The sequence below is a fragment of the Anopheles maculipalpis genome, chromosome 3RL (assembly GCF_943734695.1).
Source record: "Anopheles maculipalpis chromosome 3RL, idAnoMacuDA_375_x, whole genome shotgun sequence".
NCBI lineage: Eukaryota > Metazoa > Arthropoda > Insecta > Diptera > Culicidae > Anopheles > Anopheles maculipalpis.
Window position 1 is genome coordinate 69,142,552 of NC_064872.1, and position 17,889 is coordinate 69,160,440.

Here is a 17,889-nt window from a genome sequence, read left to right on the forward strand (position 1 = left end):
TGATCAACCCCGGAATAGCAGGTACCTTAGTAAATCTTTGCTGGGCTGCTGGGAAGCTGGTCTTTATCTTACGATCTTCAGTTTATTTTTCTTAACACAAAATCGCAGCATAATACCACGGAACTCTCCCTCCCTGCACCACTTCTGACAGCTTTATTTTAGAAATTAAAATTGCATTTCTATTCAAATTACTCTGAACACCGAACTAACATAACGACTCCCATGGAAAGTCGATGCAAAACTAATTCCAAAAGAAAGTGTTTCATAACATCTGCGCCGATGCACTTTCACTTCGGACAGAAAAGGTGAACTTCATACATAAAGTAATGCCCTGACCATCGGTTGTTCCAACCGAGGTATATCAGAACAGTAAGGTCAGCTTAACCGTCCCGGTATACTCGAATGTATGTCACACACAAACCCATTTTGCAGATGTTAGCAGTTACTGTTGCCCATTAGACCAGCGAGTTAAGCAATAGTAATGGCCGGTAAATCCCGTACAACAATTATCGACAGAATGCTAACCGGATTCGGTGACAAACGGCTGGCTCAAATTCCTTGTGATATCGCTTATGCTCACCGTGCACAAAACGAATTTCTGGGCCTCTCTTCAGGAACTAGTTTCATGATGGTGCCAACAGCAATGACCTTCACTTTCCAGCAAATTGCAAAAATAAATTCAAACCTTCTTCTGAGCACATTTCACACGTGTTTTTTTTAAAGAAATAGAACTCGTTTTGGTAGCACCTGATCGGGAAAAAGAATCAGGAAATGAAATGCTTCAATCTGCCTAAAATAAATATGCTAATCTTGACGTTAATAATACATGCGTTAAGCACCAGAAAACCCAATCCTCACAATAACGGGGATTTAACTCACTTTCAATGATCCGTGCATCGTTGACAGAAGGATGTGGAGATGACCGAAGGCGTCGCCTGAGATACGATGAAATCCACGCTACACACTAGCGAACTTCAGAACACGATCACTTGAAGCACTAAACTGTTTGGGATGGACCGATACAGCTGGACAGATAGGTCCGGTAGCACCGACGATTGAAAGCTGACTGACCGTTTCCATCGATAAGGTGATAAATTTTATGCAAAGATCAACTCATCCCAGCATATCTGATGGTATTTTTTAGCACCTCGCCGAATGGATCGTCTCCATTTCGCCGTGAACACCATCGGCCATCTGGATGTTTCGTTCACACCGATGACGTCGCTACTCTCTATACCCGGCGATAGCTGGTGCTTACCTGCGCAACCCGCCTAATCGCTAACTCGAACCATTCATGACCGTGCGGCATTAGCCGGCCGTTCTTCTTGACCTTTTGCCAACCTGCGAAGCACGAAAGTGATTGATTTGCCAGACGGATAATAGTTTAAAAGCTCGTTTTCACTTTCCTTCCCCTGGGACACTGGAAACGGCCAGTTTCCGGTTCAACCATTTTCCGTTCTACGTTCTGCCGCCTGGGACTGACTTTCTTAGCCCCGTAATGAGCCTATAAATAAGAATATGACCATCGACAACGGCTCGCATTACACTCGAGGCTAACCAGTGAAGCACAACCACCCACACCTCGTACTGCTGTAGAACGTGTCGAAAAAATGGCAGCCCGATCACAATTCCGGTTCCATTCGCTGCTGCTGGTAGCGCTGGTACTTGTCTCGATTCTCGGTGCACAGTATGGAGCCCGCGCTGCCATACTGACGCGTGCCATCGAAGCACAGAAATCGCTGGTCGAACGGGAAGAGCAGGCCCTGCAGGAGGCAAAAGATCAAGTATATCGGACGGCACAGAACGCGATGGATGTGTCGCGGGATGCTGTATCGAATGTGGCGGAACAGCTCCGGTATGTCGTTAGCTATCCGTGGCGTATGGCTAGTGAAGCACTGGAAAAACCGAAACTGTACGCAAAGTATATGCTGTACAAGGCGTCGAATGCGTTGAACGCCGAACCTGTGACAACGCCCGTTCCAGTGGTGCTGACGAACGAGTACACCACGTCCCAGGAACCGGAACCGGTGGAGATGGAAATGTTTCCACAGCTGATTTCGGGTTTGCGGTCGCTGTTTAATCCTGATCCTACGGAACCGAACAAGGATCTGCCAAAGCCGAGGTGAGTAAAGAATTTAACCGAGCGTTCTGATGTTCTTAAAACTGCAACTCATGGTGCTTATCTTCATTCCACAGCCCATTCATTGAGATAATTGAAATTAAGCAGCCAATAACTTCGGAGATGCAGGTCCCACAGCCCACAATTGGCGAAATCGATAAGGAACCGCAAGAGAAAGAAGTCATTCAGCTATAAAAAAAACCTTAAACTAATATTCAGCAACTTAACTTATGAACACAATATCACTAAATAAACACCAACCTTTATAAGAATCGATTTCGTTTGCAATGATTTTATTGCAAAAAATTCCATGTCAATAAATATTTCATCCTTTTTCACTGGCCCTTTTTATGGCAAAGGTGGTCTGCTGACGACAAATATCGAGAGGTTTTACCCCTAATTTCTTGTTGAAACATAACTATCTACCTAAACCTACACTTCCTAGCAATCTAAATCTTAAACCGTTCCTATATTTTACACAAATGGTTCACAACCTCGAGCGTTTCTGCCCGTTCGCCCTGTGGCGACAACACTTGTCTGGCTTGGCGGGCCCTGAAAGGGTCGCCATATTGCTCTGAAAATTAGAATGCGCTGCTAATGTGCGCTGGTTACAGCAGCAGCAGCTTTTGTACTGTTTTGCCGTCTAAAGTTAAACTTTACCTTACACGCTAAACGATATGACAATTAATTAAGGAGTTTCCGGCAACAACAACAAAAAATGGCGACAGAGAGCATTTGCAGAAAAAATCTTTTTTTGCGTGAGTGTTCCACGTTAAACGTCCTTTCCCTCAACTATTGGCTCTTGGCTTTTGTCCTTCAATTTACGTTTGCGTGTACGTAAATTCCTACCGACACACATTACAACCTAATATCACATTTGCATTTGCAGCAAAATCTCAAGCTCTTGTTTTTGTTCTTCGGAGTTTCCTTTTAAACACAGTACGGGTCTTTCTTATGGGTTAACGCATCAGCACACGGTACCGTTTGGTGGCTTCGGGCGTGTGTACGGATGCAACGGACAGCAGCAGCTCCATATCGTTGGCAGTGATATCCATCGCGGTGGTGATCGAGTTCATGGTGCAGAAATCGGTAGCCAACATAACGCTTGCGATCGTTTCCGACTGTAGATAGAGCTCGCGCAGTTTCGATTCGATAAACGCCATGCACTGTTGAAGTAGCAGAATCGATTAGAATCATATTGCGGCATGTCGGCGATCTTTGGGCAATGTTTTATTACAAATAGAGTATTTTATCCAACCTACCTGATAAGCGGAGATTCCAGCGGACCACATCGCATTGACGGCTTCCAGCATCGAAGACACGATCTGTGACATCCCGATAATATCACCGTCCACAAGCGACTGCGAAGAAAGCAAACGAACTTCGTGCGTGTCTAGATTTGCGATGATTGCATTATTCTCCGTCAGTTGCTGCTCATACAGCGTGAACCGTGCCGCAAGATTAAGATCCCGCTTCAACGATGCTTCCCACTGGCTCGGTGGTGCTGTCGTGGCCTGCAACACCATATCCGGCATGTAGTGATCGGTGATACGGCTAAACAGAGAAGGCATAAAACCGGTTCGAAAACATCGCAAACCTTTGTCAGTCTTATCGTTGTTACCAGTGTTGCTAGAATCGTTCGCACTATGGTGATGATGATGATGATGATGATGATGATGATGGTGGTGATGGCTGGTGCCACCGTCACGACCACCAACACCACTACCACTTCCACCGGCACTACCCCCACCATTGCTTCCACCATGCCCACTTCCACTAGTGGAACAGCCGGTACCGGTACCATTACTATTATTATTCTCATCACTTCCCGGTGCAGCTGTTCGCATCCCTTTGGGGAAGGGTATATCGATTAGCTTCAAAATACTTCCCGGATGCTTTACCCGCAGCTCATCATTCTCGTCCAACGTTGCCATCGTGTGGCCCGGAAGTACAATAAGCGGAATGTTGTCTCGCATCAGTGATCCCGCTGGATGGCGCGACGAAGAAGTGGCTGACACATCGGTCAAATTTGCACACTCGCCGGTCAACTGTTCCAGCAGCAGTGTTCGTTCCTTCCAGCACGGTGGCCTATGGTTAGCGTCGGAAAGTTCCCCAACAAACTCCAGCTCGGATGCGTTCGTCGGTGTTTGCAGGCAGAAGATGGTAGGGATCTGATGACATACCGCACATTCGGACGGTCCATTCGTTCCTTGGTTTTCACTGAACTCGAACGAGAATTCCGAAAACGGAGACACAATGCTTTCCTCATCGGACGAAAATCCTTTCCCACGCTCAAGCAAATGATTGTCCGGAAGGTTGCGACTTTTAAGAAACTTTGCCGCAATCTGTCGATACTTGTCGAAACTATTAAACTTTTGCTGGCAACAATGTTTTAGCGGTTGCACCATCCCCAAAGATTTCAAAACATCATCATGCTGTCCGCCCGCTTTTCGATGAATGTCCTTCAGCATCTCGTTCTCACCGAGCACAAATACAACCTCATTCTGATTGTTTGCATTCTTTAGCTCACTAGCACTATCACTCACGGCGTTCTTTTGTACCTTGTATTCGCCCCGCAATAGGCTTATGTACTTAAGCTGCTCGAAAGCGATGCCTTCCTTCGTCTTCTCGACACCCCATATTAAACGTTGCTGCGATTCAGCCGCATCCGATGGGCCCACCTGCCCGAGACTGTTTTCCGTTATGAGATATGATAACCGAACCGATTCACGATCATCTCCATCGTCCAGCCCATGAGGATCGTTCGCTTCGAGTACAAGGGCTTCTTGTGCTAGCTCTGCATCGGGTAATTGTGGTTGATGCATAAGAGCTACCTTACCGATTTGATACCGCGCTTCGAGGTACTGCTTTTCCCTCGCATTCATCACCAGTCCCGTGTCCATGCTTTTGTTGCCTATACGAAGCTCTTGCCGTACGAAGCGCGAATCACGGTACACCAGCACATTTGGAATGTCATTCATTACGTTTTTCTTGAGCGCTTTCTGTACCTCTTCGCTGCTTGGGATAGAGGTCATCTCACCGGTAGAAGCTGAATGTTTCGAAATACCTTCTTCTTGCTGCTGCTGTTGTTGGTCGTCATCTCCACCCAACGAGACCAAATTTTTCATTCTCGTCGCCGACCGGACCATACCGGAGGATGCAGAGCGTAACAGCGGTTGGACTGGTGGTTCAAGCAATCCCTCGACCGATCGATCAGCGACCGCCATTTTAATGTCCTTTGTAGTAAAATCTTCATCCAAGGACGCTTGGGGTAAAGTCCCGGCAGCATTAACATTTGCCCGCTGCGATATGAAAGCTGTACGAATGTTTGCCTCATCGAAAGACTCCACATAAACGGTCCTTTTTATCTCCGAGCAGCGTATAAAGTATGACAGCACGTTCAGTATCTTGTCAAGCATGTTGCTTAGCTGCGAACTACCACAAATGATTGTTTTCGACAGCTTCGTCGGATAGCCGACCGCACCGTAAAGGTCGCCCAGCTGTGCCCATAGCACACTGTAAGGATGGTTGGCGGTGATTTCGTTCATGCGAATCTTTTCCCGCCGTATAAGATCGAGCTTGCTGTTCGGGGACGAATCGTCCGTCGCGGTCATAGCAGCTATCGTTCCTACCCATCCAAGATGGTGCGTTAGGACAGCGGTTATCATTGTGCTGATAAAACTAGAATTGAACAAGCATCAGTTATTATCGTTCTTTGTTCCTTATTCGCCTTTTTTATAAATGAAGACTTACAAATTGGTATCTTTTGTATCGGCCAGCGACAGCAAAGAGCAGAGATCGTTCATGAACGTGTTGGCCAGTGAGGCTAAATTACGATCGGTCAAGCTGCTACTGCTGAGCGTCAACCAGACTGGGTTGTTTAAACGGGGTGCAGTGAAGAGATCATTTAACCATTGTTGTGTCGAATGCCATGCCCCCAGCATAATCTGTAATTTAAATTACAAGAAAATTTATTGTAAATTTAATTCTACTAAAGAAAACTCACTCTCGTTTAACTCCCATTACCTGCAGAAATGATCGCCAACGGATGTATGCTTTCTCCACAGCCACCCGAACCCGACACAGGATCGATTCAAAAACTGTCATATGCTCGGAACAGAATGTATCCGTGTCCTGCAGCATCACATCATTCAGTCGAATGCAAACCGCCACTCCAAGTCGTAGCTTTTTACTTGGCGCTTTGCCCTGATAATTGGTGGCCGTCGACAGCAGCTCTCCACTGTAAGCTTTCCGTCGGTTCAGTTCCATTGTTTCACTGTTGCGCCGATTCCGTGACACCACGCATCCATCGCTGGCTGTCGCATTCGTTGCCGTCACGTGCTGACCCACCCCATTCCCCAACATCAGCTGACCCAGCTCATCCAGATGGCCCACATGGTCGGCAATCGTGTGACGGTTTTCGAACGATGTTGACAGATTTTTCGATACTCGCCGATGAAAGCTACCGTACGAGTGGCAATCCTCCAAACTGACACAGTTTGGCGGTGGTGGAATGTCCATGCTATAGTTATCCGTACTCATCCGTCGGATGCAGTCAAAATCGCTGTAGATGGAGGACAAACTGCTGCGATGCGATGATGATGCAGGATGGCGTGACGAACCCGATCCGGAAAGACCCCACGGATCCGTTCCACCGTAACCGGAATCGACACCCGAGTTCGACGAGTGGCGTAAGTTGGCGAAACGATCAAAGTTGCAAAACTCCGCCGGCAGTACTGGACGCAGTCGGTGCAACATTGAAGGGTCATGCTGTGTGGCGGTAGAGGACGTGACGGTGAACGAATGCAACGATCCCGTACCGATCGAGCTGAGATCACTCACGGAAGGATTATAGTCGACACCGTTCCCACCAACGCCACTAGTACTACCAATGCCACTGCTTCCTCCACTGTTGATAAACAGTTCCGAGCCGGGATAGGTAGATACGGAGGACTTTTTTGTACCACTGTGCACGGGAGTTGGGAACACGAGTGAGCACATGAGCGTTTTCGGCGCCTTCAACCAGTGCACCTTAAAACTACTGCCACGAAACGCGATCGGTGCCGATCCGAACACCATCTCTTCAAACTGTTTGATCTCCGTCTTGAGGAGGGCCTCACTACGAGGATCGGTTTGCTGGAGAGAGAGAAAAAAAAAGATGAATATCTTGTTAATACACAAGAAGCAATTGCTTCATCCTTAGTGCATTGAAGCATATCTACCTTGCGCACTCGGTAGACCACATTGCAGTGATCACACTTTTGAACCTGCGGCACAGACGTTGGATGATGATCGCTGGCAAATGCTGCCGTAGCTGCCGCACTCGTACTATCGGACGAAACCTTCTCAACGGTGCTGGAGTCAAATAGTAGCTTTCGGCCTCGAATATCACACTCCTGGAATACCAAAATTCGTACCTGATCTGCACTAAAAGGGAACTGTCTAAAGGGTGAGAAGACGACACCATCATGGTTGGAATTAGTACCATCAAAAGGTTCGTAACGAAAAAAAAAAACACAGCAGAAACACTTCAACTAGATAGGATTGTTTTATAGCTTCAAATAAAAATCTGATCAGCACATACTGCACTCAATTGCTACTGGTGATATGATGATAAGAACGCGTCCAAAGAAACACAAGAAAACAGCCTGACGCTGACGATTACTCTGGATTATGGATGTTCTTCTTATCTATCTTGATTAATGCATCAGCGAGCCGTCGGTTTGCCAATAAGAGCCGATCGAGGTGCTTGTTTTTGGAGGACTCTGGACTAAGACTAGCGAATGTCATCATGACCCAAATTCTTCGTAATAAGCATAATTTTGTTTCTTTACTTTTGACATCGACCTCATTGAACTTAATCAAATGACTTATCTCCCTCTCTCTCTCTTCCATAAAATCCACACCAAAATAAACACCAACCATCATAAACGAACGCTTGGTTTAATATTGCTTCTTCCTTATCGTACAAACAAACGATAGGCGCGAGGGCGCGCACGCGCAATTCAACCATCGAACTCTCGAAACGCAGCCGCGAGCAGATTAAAACATTCCTACTCCTTCCCCCATTGCTCACCATCACTGCTTGCTTGCGCGTTCCAAAGTCACGCGGAATTCCTTCGTCAAGTCACATGACTTTTTCTTACCGCAGAGCCAAGGATTAATGTTGGCCTGGTCCGGTGTGGCGAACGATTTGATTGAATGAACCTGCATGTGACACGAATAGTTTAGAACGACGTTTGCTTTAATCCACACCATCGTGAAACGATGATAAATTATTGCATTACGCTTTTCGGGCGAGGGCGAGGGATTAAGCTCGAACGAACCCACCGATAAGGCCGATGTTAGCCGTGGCCTGTATGATCGATCGACTCGATGTTTATCGAATGTGATTACGTTGTCGCTGGTAGTTGTTTCTAACAGACTCCATCCTCTTATCAATCCGGCGTAGTCACTATCGGACCTGTAGCATGTGCAAAAATGTCTCGTGACAGAACCGATTTCCTCTGCAGACAGCACGACTCTGTTCGATAGCGAAAACCAAACGAAAAAAAAAAACAAACGCATTCTTGAAGGTAGAAGACAATCAACAAAATTAAGCAAAGAAAAAACGGAATATAAAAAATAAATGCACGTGACCCCCCTTCGAACGTACGCAAACTGCTTATCGTGTGGCACGATCAGTAAAAAGGTTCTTTATGTAAGATCCTTGTCGTCGTAAAAAAAAATCCACACCCAGAGCCAAGATTACTGAAATGACGATGACTTTGTGCTCTTGCTTTATGGCCACACACTTAACTCATTAATATATTAACAACGCTCAATCCTTGCCGACATTTTCAAGAAGAAGATTTAACCCATCCCGCGAAATCCATCCGCAGTGAGCCGGATTGGTGTAAACAAGACACAAATGATAAGCGTCTTTTTTTGTCTTCCCTTAGAAGCATTTGAGAAAAAAAAACTCATCACGAGCTACACCCTCTGGGGCTAATAAATCAGATCTCTATTCTTGCGGTCTGTAGACTACCGGCACTATTGTGGTTATAAAAAAAAACAAACGTAAGCCTAGCTTACAAATAAACAGTCCAGGGTAGTTAAAAATGGAACCATTTTCGCTCACATGAGTAGATGATGAAGATAATAGCTTCCCATACTCCTCAGCTCAATGTTTTAAGCGCGCCAAAGTGCGTTGCCCTGATAAGAATGTCGCTATTTGCATAAGGATTTGTGACGATAGGCCAGGCCCTCGTTTGCGTTTGCATAACGAAAGTTCGCACAAATATCCGACGTGGACTGCTGCAGGACTTCTGTCGCTTGCGCTCTAGTGCCGTCGTCTGCTAATGCAAAATGCCGGCCTGTCGGACTAGGTTGTCTGGTACCATTCCCATGTCTTGATCAACTCATCAGAGTACGATTGGAGTTTATTTTGCTTCACACTAGTGACATCATCAGTCCTCCAGCTACTCCAGATACCCAGCTACTTGGTATCGTCAGCAAGTCTCGTAATCCATGACCTATCAGGTCGTTGAGCCAAGAAGAAGCAGTGACATCATCGTACAGCTGGAAGAACTCTTCATTATAGTGGATTCTTCATTGCTCTTCTGCTCATTCGAAGCACTTTTCGCTATTCTCATCATGTAAGTTGTTGTCGATGTACCGACTTTTGACCCAAAATAGGTGAACTTCCGGGTGAGATCACCAAATTTCGACAAAAAGATACTTTTGTTTCCTTTTACGAGCTATTAGTACATACATGCATTCTTCAAGAAGTAAGACACACACCAATGACGCCATCCGGTGTCGCGGTAGTGAACACGATCCACATGATTCGTCGACGAGTCATTCATTCACTATTTTCGTCGCCTAAAACAAACCATCACAGCACTGACAACATTCGATACTTACATTCTCCTACAAGGCAACAATGAATCGATTGAGGTAAGTTCGAAGCGCGATGCCGAATGCATCTTGTTTAATGAATGAACATCCGGCGCATCTCAGCATTCGCACCGAGGTTCCTATTTTAAGCTCACGCTAGCATGCAGCCAACGTGCCTCCAACGTTGATCATGCGACCGGAAATGCATCCTTCTTGACGGTAATGATATTGCAAACTGTGCCGTTTATATGCTTACGGTCTGATCAGACGTCACGCTTCGATTGATGATTGACAGCGTCCAAAGATTCATCCAAGGGTAGCGGAGGGCATACTTTCATAAGAGCTGATCTGATCACATGATCATCACGATCGTTTCGAGCAATTTTTTTTTATTAACTCGTCGACACACAATAAAACACCCCAGGAATGCGTTTCTTTCTTGAAGGGGATTTTTCGCAAAGGATAGCTTTCCACCTTTCAACACGCTTTGTGCTCGGAGTACTCACACCCAGAGCACGATACTTTATTTTGAGTTATTTTGCTTCGAAAATTTTCTCCCCCCAAGGTTTTTCTTTCTCGTCCTCTCGGCACCATTACGCAAAACGTACATAAACCCCCCCTGAAACAGAAAAAACCATGCGCTCCCGTCGCGTCGTGTGATGCAGCCTCAAGCAGAGGTCTTGTGACCAGCGAGTGACGATCGTTTAGCGAAAGAAATAATTAACACTAACGCTTAAGACACGGTCGCGACACACTTTTGTTGTCTGTCGAGAGGGGGCGACGTTTACTCGTGGCGAATTTATGCGCTCAAGGCTGTGTCATCTGCACAGGAGATAGATCGACGTCAGAAAGTCTAGTTTGTAAAGATGAAAAAAAGGAAAATAAAGTTATTTTCAACGCCGAAATGATGTTCTGTGTTTTCTGAAGAAGTGCATGTTCTGCACTTGTGATCTCGATCGATTCCTGGATCAAAACACCCCCTCCAGTTTTCTATGATCCTAGGTGATCCTTTCCGATCCTGAGCAGTAAAGTCCAACTTAGAGCCTCGATAGCTGCCTCGTGTAAGGGCCTCGGTCGCTCGATCATTATGTGCAGGAGTCTCGGTTTAGTTTGTGTCCATTTGCAAACCCCCCATCCACCTCCTCTCCACCTTCCCGCTGCACATGTTATGCACAGGAAGGAGTCATCGAATGATGCCTGCCTGCGAGGAATAATTTCATTCATGTTAGCGCAACCACAGCAAACGTACACGATCGTCTCTAATGACGCACATCGTGTCAACTTCGATTACCCAATCGATACTATACGATCAACACCCAACCCCTAAGTGGTGTAAAAGTAGCTCACGATCGTAGAAAGGGCCACACCAAGGCGCATCCCTTTACCGAGGCGGGATTAAATTCTACATGCAAACGTCAAATGCACGTGGTTGCAAATCCACACTTTACAAGGTAATCGACCGCGATCGAACTCCGATCGCGGATTCATCCCTGGCATTAAAAGGTACCAATGCTAATATTGCTCCTCCGCCCACTTCCTAACAGAGACTCGTGCACTGACGCCACATAAACATACACCCCGCTGGCATCCCCTTACCGCGGGAGGGGGGATGCTAATTTTCGGTTTCGTTTCTCTAAAAATAATTTCCGCATAGATAGAACGAGACAACCCGAAAGGCAAATAAAAACAAGATATCGCAACACGGACAGTAAACATCGCAAAATACACGAAGCTGACCCCAACCGTAACACACACACACACACATCCAAGCGAGAGATGCAAATAAAAAATAAGTAGCACCAAACCCGAAATAAATGGGGCCCCGGCAAGGAAATCAACATGGCAAATGGTCACGCAGACGATCGTGATAGTGTGAAGAGGTGGGCCGAAATGGGAGGGTTTGTTCGGTGGACCTGGGTCATATGGTCATATGGGATGGTCAAGCGATCGACCGTTGATCAACAGCATCCGCAACATGTGCCTGTCGAGAGTGTGGTGCGAACGCGACAAACAGGGGAAGCGGCCAGACACGGGTGCTTCAAAAAAGCACGTGATTTTTCGTTTTCCGTACCGTTTAGTTGTGTCGTTCGGTAGCGGTTTGGCGCGGCTGTTCGCGGTACGTTTTGATGAAATAACACCGACATCGGACGTGCGAGGGAAAATGCGAAAAAACGCAAATCATGTCCGATTTGTTATTTCGCAGCATGTTCGCCGATCCCTGCGAATGAACTTTCTAGTGCGTGAACCCGTACTTTCGCAATATATTGCGGATCATCATCAACGTCTTCACCCTCAAGTGATTTATGTAGACGGAAGAGATATAAAAATGCATTTATCATCTTGCAAACAAGTAGAACGTAAACCTTGATAAATTAGGATACATTTTGCTTGTTTTTTCCCATTACAACGATCGGGATTCATCATTGTAACGCTACAGTTTAACATCTGACGAACAAAGTACGTGAGTGGCTTTATCACTGCCACAAAGGGAATACCCCCAACAGTACACGACGCACACACCGGCCAAAGACCACACCGTCACCTGAGCCCGGCAAGGGTAACCGGAGACAAGGGCGCAGACGAACGAAAGAGACCACGCTGCTCCGAAAACTGCTCTGTGCCGCGTGTGACAGACAAGAACGGGGCTCATTCTCGTGACTCGCGCATCGTCATCAACGGCTCGTCATTGCCGACACAACATACACACCCCTTCCGCTTAGGGTTGGGGGGTGGGGGTGGGGTTGGATGTGGACAGCACACACTCAACTTACTAAGCCGCGATGGGGGCAAAAAAAACGGACAACTCAAACATCAGCAGCAAAGATCAGCAGAAAAAAAACATACCAAACCGAGAGAGTGCCACTTGTAGTGCTGTTGTGGTTGCAGAAGCGTGTGGCAGAAGAGATAAATTAGCGCGCGAAACGATTTGTTCGGGGTTCGGTCAACGGGCAAGCAACACCTGGAGTACGGAGTAATTAGATTAAGTAGTTTGCGTGATAAAAACAGCATCTCATCGGTACAATCGGAGCAAGGGATCGAACGTGCGTCATTTTACGCAATTTTAATTGGAAGTGTTACACGCACTCTTCCTTAACATTTCATTACATCACAGTGTGGTGTGTCACATTGGGTTTGATCTGATATGAGGTGTGTGTGATAAAAAAAAAAACAATGACCTAATCATCAGGTCTACCCAAGCAGGGAAAATCCCCTTTTTTCTAATTAAATACGGTTGCAAAGATGTTATTTTAGACAACCTTTTTTCCTCCTAAGGACCTCCAGCAAATTTCTCCAAGGATTTTTCAGCACAAAATTCAAGAAGAAGTGTTTACAACAAGCTGTTCAAGATTATCGAGTTCCTTGAAGAGTTTCTAACAAACGGACATGGATTTGGATAACATCCTGGATCAATTATTTCAACCCAAGAGAGGTACTTCTCTCCATGGTATAAAGATTTTCTGATTGATCTCCAGATCACCACAAGCAGATGCAGATCATGATCAAAAGATCATGCATAGCACGTGAGGATTAACCAGGATTATAGCTCTAAGAAACCTTGTGGAGTCTTGCCTATCCAAATAAATTCTCGACCAGGATCCTCATTATCTGAGAAACGTTATTGTTTCTTAGGAAATCATTCTTCTTCTTTGCTTAAAGACCTTCTAGGTCACACCGGCCATCTAATGGCTTACTAGACTTCATTATACCACGTAGTTGGATGGTCAGACCTCATCACTACGGATGGAACGGTCCGGATGGGTTTTGAAGCCTCGGATCCTGTCGGGTGAAGATTAGAGCCATCATGCGTTGGTCATGAAAATGTCCCCGATTTTTTTTTTTTGAGAAACAATTTAGGTGATCAATATAATATTAATCAATATAATATAATATCAATATAATATAATATTCTTTCAATATAAATTGCATATTCGAAACAGCAAAAGATCATATGACATGATCGATACGCTTCCGACGATCGATCAATGCAAGAAAATGTGATTCTCGTTGCGATCTACTTACCCGGGGCTTGTTTTCTGCGACGATGAGCTAGTATTTCTTTTCTTGTTGAATAGCAGCTTGTTAAACAGGGCCATCATATATTTATAGTCCAAAAAAGCTCGACTGGCTCGATACGATTGCAGCGACACCGAAATGCCCGGTGCAGGCAGCGGTCCGTCTGCAATCTTTCTTCCTTTCGCTTCTGTTTGCGCTGCTTCACACACCTTAGCCACAACCAATGTACGTGCGACAATCGCATGAAAAATTGCTTCAAAATTCACAACCGGTAAGATCGCTTCTAAACGCACCTTAGACACTGCACTCTTACAGCGGCATGAAGATGCGCATTTTTGGCGGATTTACATATTCGTTTATTTCGTACGCTCACTGAAACACTTGTTGCAGCATTGTGGCCCGCCTGGTACGGGTCCAATCACAACCAGCAGATGAGGATAAACTTCCATTACAACACCGTTTCGAGATAAACTCCTTACTGTTGTAATACGCACGATCCTACGCTAGGAATGGTATCCTTTCATTATCTAAGGGTCTCACATTACCCCAGCTAATTTCTCCCAAATGACGTCGATAACGATGCACTGCATGACGCTGCTTCACTTTGGCAAAATGACTTACTATATGACCAACGTCCGATTTTAAAAACAAACGCGCGCGCGGGCGCTATACTGTCCGTCGGGGTTGGTCGATCGTACGCAACTGGCAGGAACATACACGGGGACCATCGCCCAGTGTTGTTTTGCGCTGCAAAGTTAAGCCACAGTGGACCGCCAGTATCGTCTCACCACCCCCTTCCTACACACACACACACACATTCACTCTGTCTCTCTACTTTATCTTCGGTTTATAGTGATGGCGCACGCGCAGTTCCCTGCACCATCAGGACGTGCACGTCACGAGGTAGTGTAATTCGCGGGTACGCGGACTACTTTGCCATCTCATCCGTCTCACCTTCGAAACGGATACATTTGTGCCAATTAGTAGTGGTTGTCAGGATTTAATCTACTGCCTCGAACCGTCCCACCGAGTGCGTAGAGATTGTGTGTGCGTTTGTGAGTGTGTCTTTGCCGGTCACTAATGCTTTCGACGATTGGTTCACATTTTCACATCGATTTCGCTTATCGGTTAGGACGACAGGCGACGACGTCGACAAAGATTGGGATGCTGATTGGATCCGGTTAAAGAGCGCCCACGAGCCCGGGACGGACGGCGCCAAATTCATTCAAAAATTCCTATTCACACACAACCACACACAGGCCCGCCGGCGTAATCGTTTCGCGTTGTTTCCATAATTACCGGCGGTTGGGTTCAACAGGATGCTTTCTTGTGTTTACTGGCTGAGTAATGGATGAAAGGTTCCACATCCCTACGGATCGGACACAGAGAAAAGGTTGGGCAAATTATTTGGCTGGTGATGGAATGTATGACAAACAATAACAATGCCCCGGCTTCGCTGTTTGCTTGCTTACGTAGTGCTGACCGCACGCCAGTCATATGATTCGTCTCCTGCACCACATCACTACCGCACCTCATCACGCTGACCCATCATAACTTGGCGTGCTGCATTTACGTTGCAGCAGCCGAACGCAATCTTCTACGACGCTACCAAGACGCATATTTTCATTACACTTTTTCATCACATTACTATCAAAGGAACGGAATTTCGGTCATCGGTAGCTGTTTCCGTAATTAGATTAATAATCTAGCAGCTTGCTTCGTTCGCTTCTCAACCCGACGTACGACGACGTTCCGCCATCAGCATCATCGGTCAGCCAAAATCACTTGTTGCAGACGAAGAGCTAACGCTTGATTGTTGCCTGTAGCGTTTTCGGTCACTTGTGGCGCATATTGTGCACCGTTTTGTTGCCCTTGTTGCACAACCTAAATAATGCAAAACTTTTGCTAATACAAAATGAAAGTGAACCAAACGAAACCAAAAACAAACTGAACAAATCTTCTTCTTTTGTTCTGTTTTTTTTTTTGGTTCCATTTGCGGTTGACATTTTGAACGGATGGTTGGTTTATACTTGCTGGTGCTATTCGTATGTTATTTTAAGCATTTAGTTTTGCTATACTTTTATATTTTCTCTTTTCTTTTAACAAGCTTTCATAATTTAAGCGCGCGTTTTATGCGTAGGGAATATAAAATTAAAAAGAACAAGAATCAGCTGATTTCAATCGGTCAGCAGCAAACGGCAATCCGGAACCACCCTGTGGTGATACATGACAGCTGATCAGTTTTAAAAAGGGAACAAACAAACCAAACTAGACAAACTTTACCGCCAAACAGCGGTATTTTTGCAGTTTTTCAGACAAAAAAAAAATAGTCTGTTTCAAACGTTATTTTAATTATCGAAAAAGTTGGTAATTTATATTTCATTTGTAAAGAAACTGTCCAATCTATAACAACTTACAGAGGCCTAGGATTTTGTTGCAAACGATACTATCCAGAATTTGCTAATAAATCGACTGCAATACATTGCAGTATACATTGCCTTGAGCAAGACGGAGAAGAATCTTCAACACGTGTAGAAAGAATCAGCCCCTCAACAATAATGTAATGCACTGAACATCTTATGGCTGGAAATGATGGTAAACCGTAAATCTGTTTACAGCCCGCAACAGCAACAATTAATTTCTTTATCTATCTTAGTTTAACTTCCTTTCAGCAATGAAGGTACTGCACGATGGAGAATGATCGCAACGGTTCCAAAGATTACCATTCGAAATCAAGACAAAACAACCAAGGATCGATACACATGATCGACCACGCCTACCATATGCCCGTTAGTTCAACTTATTTGCGCGATGCGGAAGTATCAGACACTGATGGACCGATTTTTGATGCGGAAGGACAAGAGACTTCGGACGACGAAGTGTATATCATGGAAGTGATAAATTGGAATGAGGAAGTAGAACTCAGTCAGCAAGAGGATTTGAATGCATGGGATGGCGCTCTGGTAGCAGAAAACGGAGATGAAGATGTGAGTTCCGGAGGTGAATGGAGTGTTAACGTGTTAAGGCGCAATCGAGATTGGAACGATACGGAGAGTGAAGAATCGGAACAGAGCGAACATATAACAGGAAACGATAGCGCAGCAATGGTGGAAGTTGATTGGAACGTTGAGGTATTAGATACGGAAACAGACTGGAATGAAGATATCGCATGCTGTGATCCGGTGAGCGAAGCGGCACCATCACCAGCATCAAATGATTGGAATGTGGAGGTTCTAGAACAGCCTGTCGAATATGATTGGTCAACCGATTTGGATGATACGGACGATGAGAGAACGTTTCAATGCAGTCTTTGCGAAAAACAGTACCTAAACAAGAGTAGCTTAACGAAGCATATGTTTTTGGTGCATAATAAGCGGCTTAGCCCGTGCAGGAATAGCTATATCAGTTGAGGGTTCATAGAAGATACGTTCAACAAAAAAATGTCACTTTTTGTGATTTTACCAATATGTATAAATTAATAATAAACTTACCTTTGGTAGGCGTTTCGGATCGTATACTTCATACGTTTTTCCATTTTCAATCAGTTTATCAGAAGCAAATTTATATTTCTCTTCTTTTCGGTACCAGTTCGTTGCAAAATCTACCTCCTAAACATCATGTTTCTCTTTCCCCCACTATCCACATCGTAAACCTAGAGCTATCAGAGAAGACGGAGTATTTATAAAATCTATTCCTATTCCTGATTCAAGTGCCATTAGAAGCTTCTATTGCTTTTCAAATTGTGTGTGTGTGCGTGTTTGGTATTGTTACTCATTTGTTACTGTATTAGAAAAAGAAAACAATGGAAGGATAGAAAAGTTCGTGAAGGAGGAAGCATAGTATTACTAAACGGTTGGGGAGAAAAACGGTCAAAAGTG

General features: G+C 45.2%; 4 protein-coding genes across 5 annotated transcripts in view; 2 read left to right on the plus strand and 2 right to left on the minus strand.

Annotated features, from left to right (window-relative positions):
- LOC126561499 (ubiquitin-protein ligase E3B) overlaps positions 1–17,889 on the minus strand; it is a 480,330-nt gene that overhangs the window by 166,404 nt on the left and 296,037 nt on the right. The window lies entirely within an intron of this gene.
- Positions 1,611–2,314, plus strand: LOC126563007 (uncharacterized). The gene is made up of 2 exons (XM_050219614.1): positions 1,611–2,122; positions 2,197–2,314. The coding sequence occupies exons 1-2, from the start codon at positions 1,611–1,613 to the stop codon at positions 2,312–2,314; spliced, it is 630 nt and encodes a 209-aa protein (XP_050075571.1).
- Positions 3,079–14,185, minus strand: LOC126561373 (uncharacterized). Its single transcript, XM_050217483.1, has 6 exons — positions 14,018–14,185; positions 7,342–7,561; positions 6,146–7,255; positions 5,873–6,066; positions 3,382–5,800; positions 3,079–3,285 (listed from the first exon to the last, which is right to left on the minus strand). The coding sequence occupies exons 1-6, from the start codon at positions 14,092–14,094 to the stop codon at positions 3,079–3,081; spliced, it is 4,227 nt and encodes a 1,408-aa protein (XP_050073440.1). The 5' UTR covers positions 14,095–14,185.
- On the plus strand, positions 16,774–17,421 carry LOC126560924 (uncharacterized). The gene has a single exon (XM_050216875.1). It carries the CDS (start codon positions 16,774–16,776, stop codon positions 17,419–17,421), a length of 648 nt encoding a protein of 215 aa, XP_050072832.1.